The sequence below is a fragment of the Strix uralensis genome, chromosome 3 (assembly GCF_047716275.1).
Source record: "Strix uralensis isolate ZFMK-TIS-50842 chromosome 3, bStrUra1, whole genome shotgun sequence".
NCBI classification, from domain to species: Eukaryota; Metazoa; Chordata; class Aves; order Strigiformes; family Strigidae; genus Strix; species Strix uralensis.
This window is the reverse complement of record NC_133974.1, coordinates 88,542,482-88,559,104: the sequence shown is the minus strand read 5'-3', so window position 1 is coordinate 88,559,104 and position 16,623 is coordinate 88,542,482. Positions and strand designations below refer to the sequence as shown.

Below are 16,623 nucleotides of genomic sequence, written 5' to 3'. Positions count from 1 at the left end.
GAGTTACTCTTATTACTTGCTGAAGAACTAGGTATATACATCAAGCATGCCAGTCTTAAATACAGTGGTGATAACAAACCAGATAAAGCAACAGAAATTTAGCTCACTATTATGCTTAGAAAGAAGTCACAATCAATATGATTCTCTTGCTTTAAATAGGGCAGATGAAATAAAAGTGCAATTATTGTAAAAAATAGCTTTCTAACAACTGCAGGCCTTAGGAATCACTGAAGAGGTTTTCAGTTCTAGATGATGCACAAAACCAACAAAAATATATTTTACCAGGAAAAAATTAATACATACAATTATCTTGAAGAATAAAAGTACCCTTTAAATTCCACAGCACATGGACTAAAAAAAAGTCAAAAAATTCACTTAACCATGTTTTTCCCAGAAGAAAGCAATGCTACTCCATTAATCTAGTGAAAAAAAATTAGGAATATCTTCCCAAACTAAAAATACAGGATAGATACAACATCATCTCTCAATCATTAGGGCTCCTCTGTATTTATAAAAGCACAAAATGTGTAATTCAGCTTAGGGAAAACAGCCTTCACAAAGCTACTTTTGTACCTTACTGAGCTTGTGCTGCTCCAGGTGCAGAAAGACTCATTGCAAGAGTTTGCATGGAGGGCTACCTAAATTACACCAGCTAGTTCCCACCTGCTTGTGTGCTGTGTTACTGCTAAGAATCACCAAAGTACAGTGGAGCCACTATACTGGACATTGTCACTGACAGGACATTCTTAAAATGACTTATCTCTGGGAAGTCAACATCTGCAGATACAACCTGCCATCTGTGTCCAACTGGGTAATAATATTAATTAGAGTATAATGAGATGAGGTTTGAGGGAATAAAATTTGACCTCAGATTAAGGTTCAGTCAACCACAATTCCTCCTGTATATCTGTTACAAAATTAATCATCAGAACTTCAGCAACAACAAAGCACCGAAAGGTTTTGCAAAGGTATGACTCTGAAAAGAAAGTTAATACCAACCAGTTCTACAGGCCATTTTCCCACTTCTGCAACAGCTGCTGTAACAAAAGCCTGATCTTTGTTATGTGCTGGTGATGAGGTGACAGGCTGACGCATGATACAGTCATTACTACCTACAGGCCAGGAGTTCTGAGCATTTGCCTAAAACAAAAATATTAATGCTTCAGTTATAATTATGTAGGCTGTTTTTTTTAAACAAATGTTAATAAGTACTGAATCTTATAATTTTTATTACAGTAGAATATAAGGACCAATAATCAAGTTAATTAGGTTAGCAACCTATGATAATTATGTTATCCACAGAAAACCACGCTTACAAACTCTCATTAAATTCTGACTAAAATTCAGTTTGCGGATAACCATTTATCTAGCCTTCCTTAAAAAGGATCAGGTCCCTGAACACCGGTTAAAACAACTGAAAAATAAAAACTTACTGAGGCATCTAGAAGAGTTTGTTCTCTCAACATATGTTCCGCAGTTAAGAATTTCAGTTTCTGATGGAGTTCCTCATTTTCAAGTACAACTACTTGTACTCTATTTTTCATCCCAGACAATTCCTCCTAGAGGATACAGGAACTGCATGTATAAGGCTCCCTGAAACAGCTATCAACATTTAAATACATCTTGAGACCAAAAGTTTAGATTAACATTCTCAACTATTTTAACCCTTTTAGAGAGAATAAGAATACTCAGAAGACAGATTTTGTATTTTTGTAGCTTGAATTTCCCTAGAACTTCATAAAAAAAAATACTTATTTGTATTTGTGACAGCACATACAAATATCTTTGAAGGCCCTTAAGCACTACACAGGCACCAAGACGCATGGTAAGGCTCAGTATCTACTGAACTACATTTGGCTCAGTTTTGGTCATTACAGACTAAGTGTAAGCTGTTTTAAAAGCAATTTTCCATATTTAGGGGACCAGGGTTTTAGTAGGTGAAATATGTGAAATACCTTGCAAAACTTCACTTCTGCTTCTAAATGGTTAATGTACTGTGACTGATCATTTATGATAGGAACGAGATCAGAAATGGCTGGTAAGTCTCCAGTGGCATCTTCTGGGAGTTTCTGAAGGAAGTAAAGAATAGCATGTGTTATTTTCTGGTTTTCTATTTATTGCAATAAGATGTGCTTGCACACAGAATACTATACACACAATAAAAAGTCATCAAGTACTAGATCATGAGGAGGGGTGAAACAGTCAGAACCTAAATGCTTTAATACAAAAAGTAAATATGTCACTTCTGTCAAAACATACAGCTGCTTAAGCATATCTATAAAGCAGGATTAAATCATATCCACAAACCGATTTGTAAATGAAATTCATACTGCTATTTAAAGTGTATCATCCATTTTAAACAAACATAAGGGGATATTTTCTTCTCTGTGAAATGAATACAAAAATCCCTTGAATTTCAATGAGTTGTGGGTGTGCAAAGGCAACTCCTCTAAATCTTCATTAACAATTGCTGCAGAAACACAACTATGTCTGCAATTTTAATATCTCCATAGAAACACAGGAAAATGTGTAATAGATACGACGTTTATCAAAGAACTTTATTGGTATTTTAAAAGACAATTCAAAAAAATCTTTCTGAAGACCCTATAAATAGGTAAAATTTTTGATAGCCTCACAAATAACTAGTTAAAGAAGGTAATGAAGGGAATCGTTGCCCATTCAAGACAAACAATTACATCTCTGCCTTGCTGAGCAAGATTTAAATGGGGTTAAACTTTTCACAAAATGTGAAAAACACAATTGCTATAACTTTACAGCATTTACTCTTAAGAATACAGTACAGTTAAAGAATGTAAATAAATACTACTAAAATGCCCTTAAAATCATAAATTAAATAGTTTCCTGAAAACTACAGCCTCTCTTTGATCCTATGAGCAACAAACAGTCCGTGTCAATCTAATAACAAGGACTTATTCAGAGTGGATAAAAAAAATATTTTTTCTAGTATAAGAATATATTTAGTTCTAATGAAATATAAAAATCTTTAAAATAATTTTAATGAAGTAACAGTACTAAGCATAAATACGTTAGTCTGCAATGAAACTGCCTTTGAATAATCACAAAAATATTTAATGGAGTGTCTGCTCTGAAATTTAAATAAATCAACTACTATCAGATCCTCACTCATCCTCCTTATGTATTTCAATATTGCTTTGCTACCTTATTTTGATATCACACTATTGCAAATTTCATCCACTGAAAGAACTAAGTACAGTCTAATGCTAGTTGACATATATGAACTATTTTAATCCCTGAACCTAAAAGAAAGTATATCAATGCAAGCCACAATGTTTTGGTTTGAGGTTTTTTTAAATAATTAAAATTAAGACAATCGAACTGGGACATGTCTCTAAGCAGAAGATATATCCTCTTATAGAAAAGATGTCTGCATTTTTCACCAATTTACTGAACAGTTTTACTCACATCTATAAAAGGGTAAATCTCCCTTGTTTCCATTCTTTTCTGGTAAGGCTACAAAATTCACACAGAGTTGTTAATGGGGCCCTCTCAGAGGAACAATAAGTACATTTCTAGCATTAGTTCACTATTCTGGATGAAAATAAGCATCTTTATGCCGAGATCCTTAGCTAGTTTTGAAACTGATACAATTCTAACATCTGTGATCTCGGGTCAGAAACACACCTTTTTGTGCAAATACATTCCACGATATGCTTCTCAAATATACGTAAAGTCTTAAAGATCATAGAACTCATTTTCAGGAACTAACTGAACAGTTGTACTCCTAAATCTCCTAAAAGATTCAGAAACCTACATCTTTGTCTCTAAATATGATTTTTGAAACATTCACCATTCACAAAATCCAAACCAAGCTACTAATTGCTAGCTATTACATCCACTAGTTATCTTATCTATAGGTTCTGACAACAATTGATTTTTTTTTCCTCAACAAGGTATTAAGATTCTCTGTCCAATCTTTAAAGATAAAAATCTACTAACCAGGGTGAGGGGAAGGTTTCTAGCAAAAAAAGCCTTCCTATCAAATTACACACAATGTAAGTGTTGGCCATATTAAAGGGGGAGGACTCTTGAGGAATCTGGAACTATGACTGCAGAGAAAAATGGAGGGTTTTGCAGAACCATCCAGAAAAACATCTAGAGAAGAGACTGAATTTGCAATGTATTCCACCTGGCTCAGTGCACGCAAGTTCCATGTTCTATTGCCTCAGAATTCACCTTGCTTTAGAGTCTGTTAATCTCAAGTACTTTATAAAATTTTAAAAAATTAAAAAATATAACACAGCGCAAATAATATTTGTAACTCATTGTTCTGTTCCTCTGGCTCCTCTTCATCCTTCCCTCTTTTCTGAAAGTGTAATAGACACCTTGCAGCCGAGACCTCCAGCTGCCTCCCTTAAAAATTACACCACAGCAGTGTTCGAAAAATGTGAAAAACTCCATTTCTATTCAAACTATCTTTCACTGAAAGACAGTGCTAATGTTTAACCTGAGAAACTTGAGAAATGTCGGTGTAATGTATACAAGAGTTCAAAAAAACAGTTTTACTAAAAGGAAAATAATACTTATTTTCCCAACAGAAAAAGAACAGAGGATTTCTTAACACAACTTACTAACTCACAGCACTGCCACTGGGATATTTCTTTATTTAGAAGCCTGTGTGTGCCCTTTCATGGGGTGAATACCTGGTAGATCATTTGTGATCTATCTATTTTTACCTTTTTTACTACACAATTGTTACCAATTAATTATAAATTAATTTGGGAATTTTCATTAATATTCTGATAATATAACATGTTATAGGGTGAAAGAACAGAGGTTGGGGAGGCATATATTTAAAGTAGGCCAAATATTAAAATCAGAACTGAAAGACACATCTGATCAGTATGAATTACCAAATGTTTATGCCTGAGTCTCAGAAATGCTATTCACATTTATATTCTTAATATTGAAAAGTTTACCATATAAACACAAGGATTTATAAAATACAAATGCTTGGCAGCTTTAGAGGCCAGCATTCTACATGGTGACAATTAGCTTTGCCAACATCCCAAATAATTTGGCCCACCTTGTACTCTTCCAGAATGCCTCAAATTCCAAACCTCTAAACACCAGAATTAGAGACCCTCCTGCTGGCAGTCTTAAATCTGCTGCCCTGTAAACTGGCAAGAAACAATTGGAATTGGTCACAGGAACTCCAGCTATAACAACAGCGTCAGGAAGCCAGGCTGGGTGCAGTTAGGTCAGCCAAGAGCTGGCTTGTAGAACTGCAGTTGTATGAAGCAATCTTGCTGAGCCTTGACCACAGGTGATGAGGTAGAGAGCAAAAGGAAAATCTCTGCCCAACCATCTGGGTGTAATCAAAAAAAAGACGTACTCATTTGATGTCTATTACAACTTTTATCAGTGAGCAAGAGAAGGGAATTTTGTTAAGACAATGTTATTTATACATATGAAATGTAAAATTTACTAAACAGTATGCCTTCTGTGAAATATTTTATTTAGCTATAGACACATGCAGTTATCTACTACTCAGTACTCATCAGGTATTTTAGCATAATTCAAAGCAAAAGGTTAAGGTTACTCATAACCTAAGCTTCTTTTCCTTGATCTTTGGGGAATCTGATTCTTCTTATACAAGAAGCATTTCTGCAGTGTCCAGCAAACCACCAGACAAGCTCGTATTTTATAAGGGTTTGGGTTTTTTTGGTGTGTGCACTTTTGTACTTCCACATTTTTTGAGCTTTACAAATTGGTCTGTCTTCAAAACACGATCACATCCTTGTTAGCAAGCAGATGGAGAACAGTCGAAAAGGAGAGCAAGGCCACCACTTCACAGAATCCCTCTCATTGGAAACTTCCAAGAGGAAAAAATGGGACAATGCCCTATCAATACAGTAAATTCCCACCTGTTTATTCCTCCATCCTTTAATTCACTCCCTGAAAGCACTATCAGAAGTTTCTTAGAAAAACTATCCCATTTTCTGATTTTTTTCACTCTACTAAAAGTTCCCAATATAAGTAGAAAACTTTGTCAAAGATGGATTAAAAGATGCTTTCCCTCCCCTCCAAAGGCTAAATACAAATTGATACTGATTCATGTCATGTAAAGATCAACCCATGATGCAGCATTCTCTTGAGCTACAAAACACTAATTCTATTCTGCACCATTATGAGGCAAAAGTACCTGGCAGGACAATCAGACTCATAGATTTTAGAAAACTCAGAAAAGTTGAACTTTAAATAAAGTTTCTCAATGTCAGAACAGTAGAGCTAGTGTCATGACACAGGCTCAAAGCAACACAGCAAGAATATAGGCTTTAGATTGTTCTGCTGCTACCCCAGCTTTGACAGCAAAGAACTGTTTGTCTTGCTTAGTATAAACCAAAAAGAGTCAATGGAGGCCACCAAAAGATAAAACTGGAACAATGCCTTCGAATTATTTTCCTATAGGGATACTAGTATCTAGTAGTTGCTCTGTAACTGAACTGTCCATTGCATGTACTTGGTGCAGTTCTGCTGCAAGAAGGATAAATCCTAGAAGCCCATGTAAGTATGTAAACTAACTTTGACAGAGACCACTGCATTTTGGCAGAGCTACAAAACCTGTTGTTACATGAATATCTCTAATCCTCTAAATAAAGAGCATAGTTTCAGCATAAAAAGGCCTTTGAGAATACTAAAGTACAATCAATGGAAAACAGAGACTGCTTTTACAGAAATTTGTCCATATAGTTGATCCCAACTGTTTCCAAAACATAAAGGATGAACTTTTGGTGGAAAGAAAAAGATGAGAAAGCTGAAAGCAATGTGGACTGCAACCCACACTGCATGCTCAACAAAAGAGGAGAAAAGTCTAAATCCTGTATTATAGATTTCTTGTTCTTCCGCTATGGTCATAACATACCAATTCTGGCCATAGCCTCAAGAATCTCCTATATTTCAAAATACAAAAATGATTTGGTCCTTCTTTTTCTTCCTGGATACTAGAAAATTGATCTCATCATGCATGCCATTCATTCAAACAATACAAAAAAACCAAGAAGAAACATACAGAGAACGACATCTTCCTCCTTGACAGAGAGACTTCACTTTCCGTTCTTTCTTGATGTTGCAATAAAATTTTAAGTTGATTAACTGGAAGAGATAAAAATATTACAATCAAAAAATACTTATCTTTCATGGAAATTAGTATAATTTCTAACAGTTTTTAAACTTCTTGCTTTCAGCATAATCTTACCTGCATGACTGTGCTGCTGTTCCTGCCTGTTCTGACAGTTCCTACTGTCGTCATCGTCCCTGTCGACAGAGGACTGGTCAAATCCAACTTCACCCTCACCCTTTGCAAACTGTCTTTCCTCCAAGGCATATTTCAGTTGATAGATGCTTTCATTAGCACGCTCTGAAAAAAAAAAAAAAATCACATCATTAGCCACAATAAACAACATAAAAGAAAGTATCTACTGACTGGTATTTTAAATTTGAAAAAGAATGGGAGAACTAAAAGCTTTCAGCATCTGTCTAGCTTTACTACTAGATCTAAATTCAGCCCCTTGAAGCGATTACCTAATGCAAACAGCCAAAACAACTACTGTATGTCACAATTTGCAGAAGAAATATTTACTACATTTTCAAAGAAGCAGCTATAAATAGCATCTTAGCCTGTCAATACATTAGGAGTCTGCAGCAGCACAAGTAATAATATACTTGACCCTAAAATATTTCCTGGCATACACAGCCTCAATACTTTTCAATGAACCTGAACTCATGCTCTATTCCATACACTGTGCAGGACTGGGCACCAAAGCCAGTATTTTTGAATACTAATGATGCCACCACACATGACAATGCAACGCATAGCTGTGGCAGGAGCACACACTCCCCCCGCCAGGGGCTTAGGACTTTAACATGGCCACCGCTGGTTCTTTCGCACCTGTGGCAGCACACCGTGGTTGCTGTCACGTACACGCCCTGGCCGGGCGCAGGCCAGCATACACCACCCGCACCTCATGATGGGAAAATGGAGGTGGGACTCCTGGTTGACAGATGAGGCCCTCAGCCAACAAAATGCCTCAGTCGAGAGAAGTTTGTAGAACGCTGACCATTTATGACCACAGTTCAGAGCCAACCAGGCTATAAAACAGGGCCCCTGCTGGAGACGCCTTGGAGTGGTTCTCCTCAGAGCAGAGGGCCTGTGACCAGAAGCCCTCCCCTGGGACTGGGATGCCACCCAAGGAAACTTCCCAGGATTGAGTGCCCTCACCTCCCCCTTGGTAAGTGAACACTTCTTCTGGGTATCCTTGAGTGAGCCCTCGTCCCCTCTGGGTGAGTGCGTACATCTTCTGGGTACCCTTGAGCGAGAGGCTTCCCCTTCAGTGAGTGAGTGTGTGCACACTTTGGAGCCATCATTCTTATGTGTCATTGTCCCTCAGTGTTGCTGTATAGTAATAACTCACCCAGCTCATACACTGAACCTAGAGTTTCTTAAAGGTTATTGGTTACCACTGTTGTCTTGCTGGTTTTGGCTGTTTGGATTTGGTTACAAATTAAAGCTTGTTCAAGTTTATTTTCTGTGTGAAGACACTTTGGTCTACCTCCATAACAGTAGCACAACTGAAAAAAAATCTGAGTAAATGAAGCAAAAACTCAGCAAACTGAGTCAGCATAAAACAGTGATTAAATAAAGACCAATGACTTCAGCTCCAGCTCTGGGCCCCCAGGCATAAGAAGGACATGGACCTGCTCAAGTGGGTCCAGAGGAGGCCACGAAGATGATGAGGGGGCTGGAGCACGTCCCTTATGAGGACAGGCTGAGAGAGTTGGAGTTGTTCAGCCTGGAGAAGAGAAGGCTCAGGGGAGACCTTATAGCAGCCTCCCAGTACTTAAAAGGGGGCCTACAGGGAAGGTGGGGAGGGACTCTTTACCAGGGAGCATAGTGATTGGACAAGGGGTAACGGTTTTAAACTGAAAGAGGGTAGATTTAGATTAGATATAAGGAAGAAATTTTTTACTGTGAGGGTGGTGAGACACTGGAACAGGTTGCCCAGAGAGGCTGTGGATGCTCCCTCTGGCAGTGTTCAAGGCCAGGTTGGACGGGGCTTTGAGCAACCTGGCCTAGTGGAAGGTGTCCCTGCCCATGGCAGGGGGGTTAGAATGAGATGATCTTTTAAGATCCCTTCCAACCCAAACTATTCCATGATTCTATGGCTTCTGAACAAGTGTGAAAAATAAACAACAACACTCATCATTCTGGAGGAAAAAAAATAACCACCAAAAAACCCACCAGAAAACCCCTCTTTCCAGATAAATACAAATATTTTTACGAACCCTTTCAAGAACTAATTGACTTACTGGAGGGTGATACAGTAATGGTCTTTTCTCATTTTCAATATATTTTTTCTTCTATTCCTTTTAAAAAAAATTTTTATTTGATTCAGCTCACTTCATAAAAATCAAAAACTTTCCAATCACAAATGACACATCACTCTGATACAGCTGAATATTTCCAATATGCCAGAAGAGAAACTTGAGAGATTTGCAGCTGAGAGATGACAGCTGGATTGGGAATCAGAAAATATGGGCTTGGTTTTAGATAACGATACTTCTAGTTCACACCGTAGGACCTCAGGCAACTCACTTATTACTAATTTCTTTCAATTGCCAATGTACAAACTGAGATGAGTATTTAATTTCTCTTCCCTTTAAGCAATGTATATACTAACTAGAAAAGACAGAGTAGTAACCCAAGTAGTATGGCTTTATGCAATGTTCAACAAAGCAGGATCTCTCAGTTCTACCGTAAGACCAAGTGAACCAAGAAAACAGCCCCTAGATCAGCCACAGAGCCTACATGCTTGGTGAGACAGTCCTCCATCATGATTCACAGCCACTTTATCAGGAATATAAGACAACATGTTTCTTTTACATTTCTCCAAAGTAATGCCACAGTCATTTGTAACTACCAGTCAAAAATACCCTGAATCAGAAAAGTTTTAATTAAGAGTTAACAGTTACTAATAATTTAAAACAAAACAGAATTCCACACTCTCAAAACTTTTCTTGACTTTCAGAAACCTAAAACCATAGCTATTTTATTCATTTAGCCCTGAACTCTTTGGAGAGTTATTCTCCCCTAGGACTACTGCATATGAAACATTTAGGTATAAATGACCACAGAACAGGAATTTCACTTGTGAGACAAGGCTTATAAGGTAACATCTTTTATTGGAGAAACTGCTACAACTAGAAAAATGGCAAGCTTTCCAACACACGTCTTTCATTTATTTTTACATGTTTGTAATCTGTAAATTGATATGATGGATAAATAACTGAAAATATTTTTTTCTCATAGGCAAAATAAGCTTAAAAAAAAATCATCACAGTTAAGCATTTGCTAGGTAGAATTGAGAAGACATGCCTCAGAGTATAATGCTGCTGGTTACAAATGTTAATAGCTTCTTTCTTCCAAATGGAAAGGTGAATAGCAGTTCAAGTCAGAGAACAAACTCTAGATATGTATTTCTGCCTTCACTTTATCTATCTTTTTCAAGTTCCCATCATCTTGACTGAAGTTGGGAAATCAATTTTTTTCTCCACTGTAATGGTTTTCACAGTCCTTTTCAGTCTTTTTCTCTGGTTGGTTATAGCTTATAAAATATAAATACCACCTCCCCCCCAGCATTATATTTAAGAACATGGTTCTCTGTTCAGTATGCCAGCCATCACACACTTCTTAGCAATGCTAGTTTTTAATAAAAACCTGTCCCATTTCTGACCTATTAATCTTCTCTCAGCACTTACTTTTAATTCCCAGTCATCTTATGACTCACATTATCTCTTTTGATTTTCAGGTACTTCATCCTTTAACAAAGTTAATGTAAAAGAAGACATAAAAAGGACATTTTAAACAGTAATAATTTATTATAATAAACCCAAATACAATTCACAAGGCAATGACTCAAAAACCAGGGGTTTAGGTCAAATATTTCTCTATTGGCATACTTAAGCTATTCATCCATTCTTGAGCATTGCAACATACTGTGAGGGTGGGAGAGCTAATTGAGAAATGGTAGAAGTATCTCACTGTTGCAATGGCTTAAATATTTAGCAAACTATGTTGCAACTAGTTGTTGCCAAGAAGTGTTCAATGTCAGTTATTATGTGGTGTGTCATCTGATAGCAATAAAATTCCTTCATTTCCCCATTCACTGTAGAAGTCTGTCAGAGAACCCCAGAGTATCAGTATTTGCTCCATAGCCAGTGAAGAACAACACACCAAAATCAAACAGGCCTGTACACAGTTTTTCCCAGAACTTCTCTCTCTTTGCAATATTACAGCTTCTGAACAATAACTACTTATCCTCAAAGCCAATACAGATCTTCTTACGCTATGTCCTTTTCTTCCATAACTATACTGGGCAGAAGTAGTGAAACACATTAAAATCATTATCAATGGCACACTGATGTCTACTTTTCTTGACTAGACTTTGCTGCCTCTGGAATAACACCACCACATTTTTGAAAGCTTCATCACATATTTGCCAAAGTTTATTAAAAGCTTGCCAATTTCCAAATTACGAAAGTTGCTGCCATAAACAAAATACTCACCATTGGGAAACTAGGAGTCAGGAGTTTCTGACAGTCTGTCTTTACCTTCACTAGACACTGAAGAGCTAACATTTACTTCAGTAAGAGTTCAACCGGACATGTAAAAGGGAATAAGTACATTATAACATATTTTTCCTAAATAGGGGACATAATTTTGGGCATGAGGATAAAAGAGACACATTACCAAGTGGAAAGATTACAGTTGTTTCTGCCAATGTAAACATATTCTTTTTAAATATAAAAGCAGTAGAAAGAACCTCTGCGGATGCAAACTATTGGACACCAAGGTTCTCTTCACTCAAAGACAACATGATAATTTTTTAATGAATTTAGAAATCATTAATTTTTAAGTGCTCACACATTCAACCTAACTTCTTCAGTTAGGCTATTCCTATAATAGTGCACTGTATAGAAACGGCCTCAGTAAAAACATACTGCAGAAAATTGCTTCCATGCAGTACTGTGATTTGCTCATCTAAAATTCAATCAGCATTTCTCTTTTCTACATCTTAACAAGACTCCACAAATAAATCTGAACATGTATTTCTGTTATACGATAAAACTTCATTGATGTGTTATTTCCTATAAGAACAGCTGAGGATATAAATGAAATTGGACTTTTCTGGATTAAAACTTAAAAAAAAAAATTTATTTAATATAAAGCTCTTTGGTTTTCAGTGTTTAAAGGATCTGAGAGAATTATGAAAAATGGCAAGCTAGCAACAAAACCTGATGGGTCAAACCCAATACATCAAAAAAAAGATGCAACTACTCTACAAAAATACTGTCAAGTTGTCAACTATCATGTATAAATCACAGGCAGTACTTGCCACAAGGGACAGGCAGATAACTTATCTAATGCCTCAGCAATGACATAGCTGATCAAACACCTAATAGAAACAAATACATTACTGTTTATTATTTCAGAGTCAGAAGCAACCAGCAATCCTAATCTGGGACCAAGACCATACTGTTCTAGGTACAAAGAGGTACCCCTCAATTCATCTAAATTTGAATGCAACTTTGAACTAGATTAAGTTCCGCTTTAGACAAAACCAACAGGGCCCTGACTGAAACATTAATGCTCAAACAGCACATGCCATATATTCTACATGCTGAAAAAAGATACTCCTCTGTCCTGAAAGAAGCATTGATAACTCTGGTTATTTTCTGTACTCACTGTAACTCCAAAATCTAAGTATTACTCCCTGGTAATACAGTATAGGTATCCTTTTTTCAGAGAAGTATCTTTGTTTAAATATTATTGGTAGAAAGTTTTTTTTACATGGGAATGTAAGTACTACAGCTGAACAACATATTTATGTTGGATACACACTACAGATCCATACAGCTTTGTCAGAAAAAAAATTAAGTTAACAGCTAGAGTGAGGACACTCTTAAGTAAAATACAACATGAAAGAAGTAGCTGTATTTTCAAAGTAGTAATCAGCTGGAGGCGGGGGGGGGGGTAGGGAGAGATGGAAATAATTTTAAGAACAATTTGCCACTGAAGCGGAAACATAAAAAAACAGAGAAGGCATTGAACTGTGTTTGCATTGCCTAAACAAAAGATGTTTTTTCAGACACTGCCCAAGACCGTCTATAAAGAGCACTCCTTTAAATGAAAGCACCAAAGCTACCTCATTCATGAACTCAGAAATGCCATAGAAAATACTCCGGGAGCTAATGGAGAGCTTAGCAAAGGAACCAACCATCCAAAACAACAAAATTGCCTGAAAGACATGGCAAATAACTTCAGCTGGTAGAAGTGTTAAGCAACATAAATTGAAGAAAAACTACAACTGTATGAAAAAGTTGCCGTAAGTCTGTCATATAAAGCTATCAATCCAATTCTAATAATGTTTACAGGACGATGACTAGAAGTTACTGACTATAAATTCAACAAACAGGTCACTTTCTGCTATCCAATGGTTCCCAGTCAGAAAACAGCCCTAGAAAGTGAAAGAAGAAATTACACTGATTTTTTAGGTCTTAAAATAAAAACAAAAAACACACTGTAAAATTTATGTGAAACAATAACTGAGAAAACAGATAATTAGACTAGTTAAACAGAAAGATGATGTCTATTTAAAGAAAACTTTACTGTCCAAAAGTATGTCAACTTTGACTTTCTTTCTACTGACACTTAGAAAGAGCATATCATGTAACTTCTGGGGTAGCATTTCAGCCAAATAATTGCCTATAAATACTGAAACTGAGAATTTGCTTGTAACTTTTTTTTGTGTTTTGCACATTCTTGGAATTTCATGGAATGGTTTGGGTTGGAAGGGACCTTAAAGATCATCTAGTTCCAACCCCCCTGCTATGGGCAGGGACACCTTCCACTAGACCAGGTTGCTCAAAGCTCCATCCAACCTGGCCTTGAACACTTCCAGGGAGGGGGCAGCCACAGCCTCTCTGGGTGTCTCACCACCCTCACAGTAAAAAATTTCTTCCTTATATCTAACCTAAATCTACCCTCTTTCAGTTTAAAACCGTTATCCCTCGTCCTGTCTCTACACTCCCTGATAAAGAGTCCCTCCCCACCTTTCCTGTAGCCCCCTTTAAGTACTGGGATGCCACTATAAGGTCTCCCTGGAGCCTTCTCTTCTCCAGGCTGAACAACCCCAACTCTCTCAGCCTGTCCTCATAGGGGAGGTGCTCCAGACCCCTCATCATCTCTGTGGCCTCCTCTGGACCCGCTCAAGCAGGTCCATGTCCTTCTTATGTTGGGGGGCCCAGAGCTGGACACAGGACTCCAGGTGGGGTCTCACCAGAGCGGAGTAGAGGGGGAGAATCACCTCCCTTGACCCGCTGCCCACACTTCTCTTGATGCAGCGCAGGATATGGTTGGCTTTCTGGGCCATGAGTGCACATTGCTGCCTCAGTCAGTTTTCCATCCACTAATCCCCCCCGTCCTTCTCCGCAGGGCTGCTCTCAATCCACTCATTGCCCAGGCTGTATTTGTGCTTGGGATTGCCCCAGCAGGACCTTGCACTTGGCCTTGTTGAACTTCATGAGGTTCACACGGGCCCACCTCTCCAGCCTGTCAAAGTCCCTCTGGATGGCATCCCTTCCCTCCAGCATGTTGACCCCATCACACAGCCTGGTGCTGTCAGCGAACTTGCTGAGGGTGCGCTCAATCCCCCACTGTCCATGCCGCCAACAAAGATGTTAAACAGCGCTGCTCCCAACACCAACCCCTGAGGAATGTCACTTGTCCCTGCTCTCCACTTGGACAACAAGCCATTGACCACAACTGTTTGAGTGCGACCATCCAGCCAATTCCTTGGAGTGGTCCATCCGTCAAATCCATGTCTCTCTAAATTATAGACAAGGATGTTGTGCAGGACAGTGTCAAAAGCTTTGCACAAGTCCAGGCAGATGATATCAGTTGCTCTTCCCTCATCCACCAGCGCTGTAACACTGTCACAGAAGGCCACCAGATTTGCCAGGCACAATTTTCCCTTAGTGAAGCCATGTTGGCTGTCACCAATCACCTCCTTATTTTCCACGTTCCCTAGCAGTTTCCAGGAGAATCCCCTCCATGATCTTGCCAAGCACAGAGGTGAAACTGACTGGCCTCTAGTTCCCCAGATATTCTTTATTTCTCTTTATAAAAATTGGGGGTTATGTTTCTCCTTTTCCAGTCAGCGGGAACTTCGCCGGACTGTCATGACTTCTCAGATATGATGGATAGTGGCTGAGCCACTTCATCCGCCAGTTCCCTCAGGACTCACAGATGCATCTCGTCAGGTCCCCTGGACATGTGCACCTTCAGGTTCCTTCGACGGTCTCGAACTTGATCTCCTACAGTGGGCGGTTCTCCCTTCTGCTTAGTCCCTGCCTTTGCCTTCTGGTAATTGAAGGTACTTATCATTTTGATATGCAGTTATTCTTCATTGGCTGCCAAACACAGGTATGCTACCATGCTACTAATATACTACATGACAGCTTCGAGACTGAAAGCATCCTATCAATTGCTACCTATGCTACTAGGATTTTACATGTAAACATTCAACGATAATAAGTTATACCAGACTGTTCACTAGACAGGACTCAAAAAGTTCTAGTAACATTCAAAATAATGAATCGTGGATCTATTTGATTTGGTTTCTTGGTCTTCGCTGTTGTTTTGCGTTATATAAGAAATAGGGGGTTTTCAATACAGCTTTTACCAATTTATCATCTTTTAAGAGGAAACTGTTCTCTGGAACTGCAGCATTCATCGTCATGCGTTCCTAAACCAGTCCTTTCTGCAGAGCATAAAGCACATGCCAATGGTCTAGAGATCCTCACATGTGAGAAACACCAAGCATTTCCCAGTTCCTTCTGAAAGATTCTCCACCCTTAAATGAACGTTACGTGCTCTGCTCAGGAAAATATTTAGAAACAATTGCCAAATAAAAATAAAAAGCCTAATCCAAAAATTTACAATTGTAGATTACCATTTACTTCTTAACTGCTTCAGTGTCACAGCTAACTTGGAGAGCTGGTAACTGGGCCACATACTAATTTTTCCTAGGATGGCTTTGATTTCACATCCCTCTTATTTTATTTTTAGTGTCACATAAAGCAGCCAAAAAGTGAAACTTTATTTGTAGAAGTCTTATATTTTCATCTGTTTGTCTTACAGCTTGCCTCTTCATTCTCTGAAATCACATAGGACACTGCACTTGGTAATGCAGTGGAATACAGAACATAATTTCCATATTTCCTCAGAGTAGTTTTACAAGATGCCTATATCGGGCACTGTACCTAAAAAGAATGGCCTGCCCCTACTTTGCTCCTTCTCTTATACTGACACTGGCCCAAAAGTGAGCCAGTGGTGTTTACTAAACAGGCAGGAACCTGAACATCAAAAAATAGGTTACAGTTGTCTGTTCAAGGAACCAGGTGAATGCTAGAAACAAAGAAGTGGGCTCTAAACAGTCTTCTCCATATATTTATTGATGTTGGGAGAAAAGAGGAAAGTAACAGGAAGCCATCACGCTCTGTTCTTGGCACTGGTGTCGTAGA

At 38.1% G+C, this 16,623-nt stretch overlaps 1 protein-coding gene across 5 annotated transcripts in view; it reads right to left on the bottom strand.

The window, feature by feature from the left end:
• Nucleotides 1-16,623, bottom strand: part of SDCCAG8 (SHH signaling and ciliogenesis regulator SDCCAG8) — a 121,079-nt gene that overhangs the window by 99,532 nt on the left and 4,924 nt on the right. For 4 of the 5 annotated variants that reach the window (XM_074863242.1, XM_074863246.1, XM_074863241.1 and 1 more), the window contains exons 2-6: nt 7,238-7,399; nt 7,052-7,134; nt 1,956-2,069; nt 1,434-1,559; nt 1,000-1,140 (exon numbers count right to left, since the gene is read on the bottom strand). In XM_074863242.1, coding sequence (XP_074719343.1) covers nt 1,000-1,140; nt 1,434-1,559; nt 1,956-2,069; nt 7,052-7,134; nt 7,238-7,399 — 626 coding nt within the window. Of the gene's footprint in view, nt 1-999; nt 1,141-1,433; nt 1,603-1,955; nt 2,070-7,051; nt 7,135-7,237; nt 7,400-16,623 lie in introns of those variants that run through there. The other variant, XM_074863245.1, reaches the window with a different exon arrangement.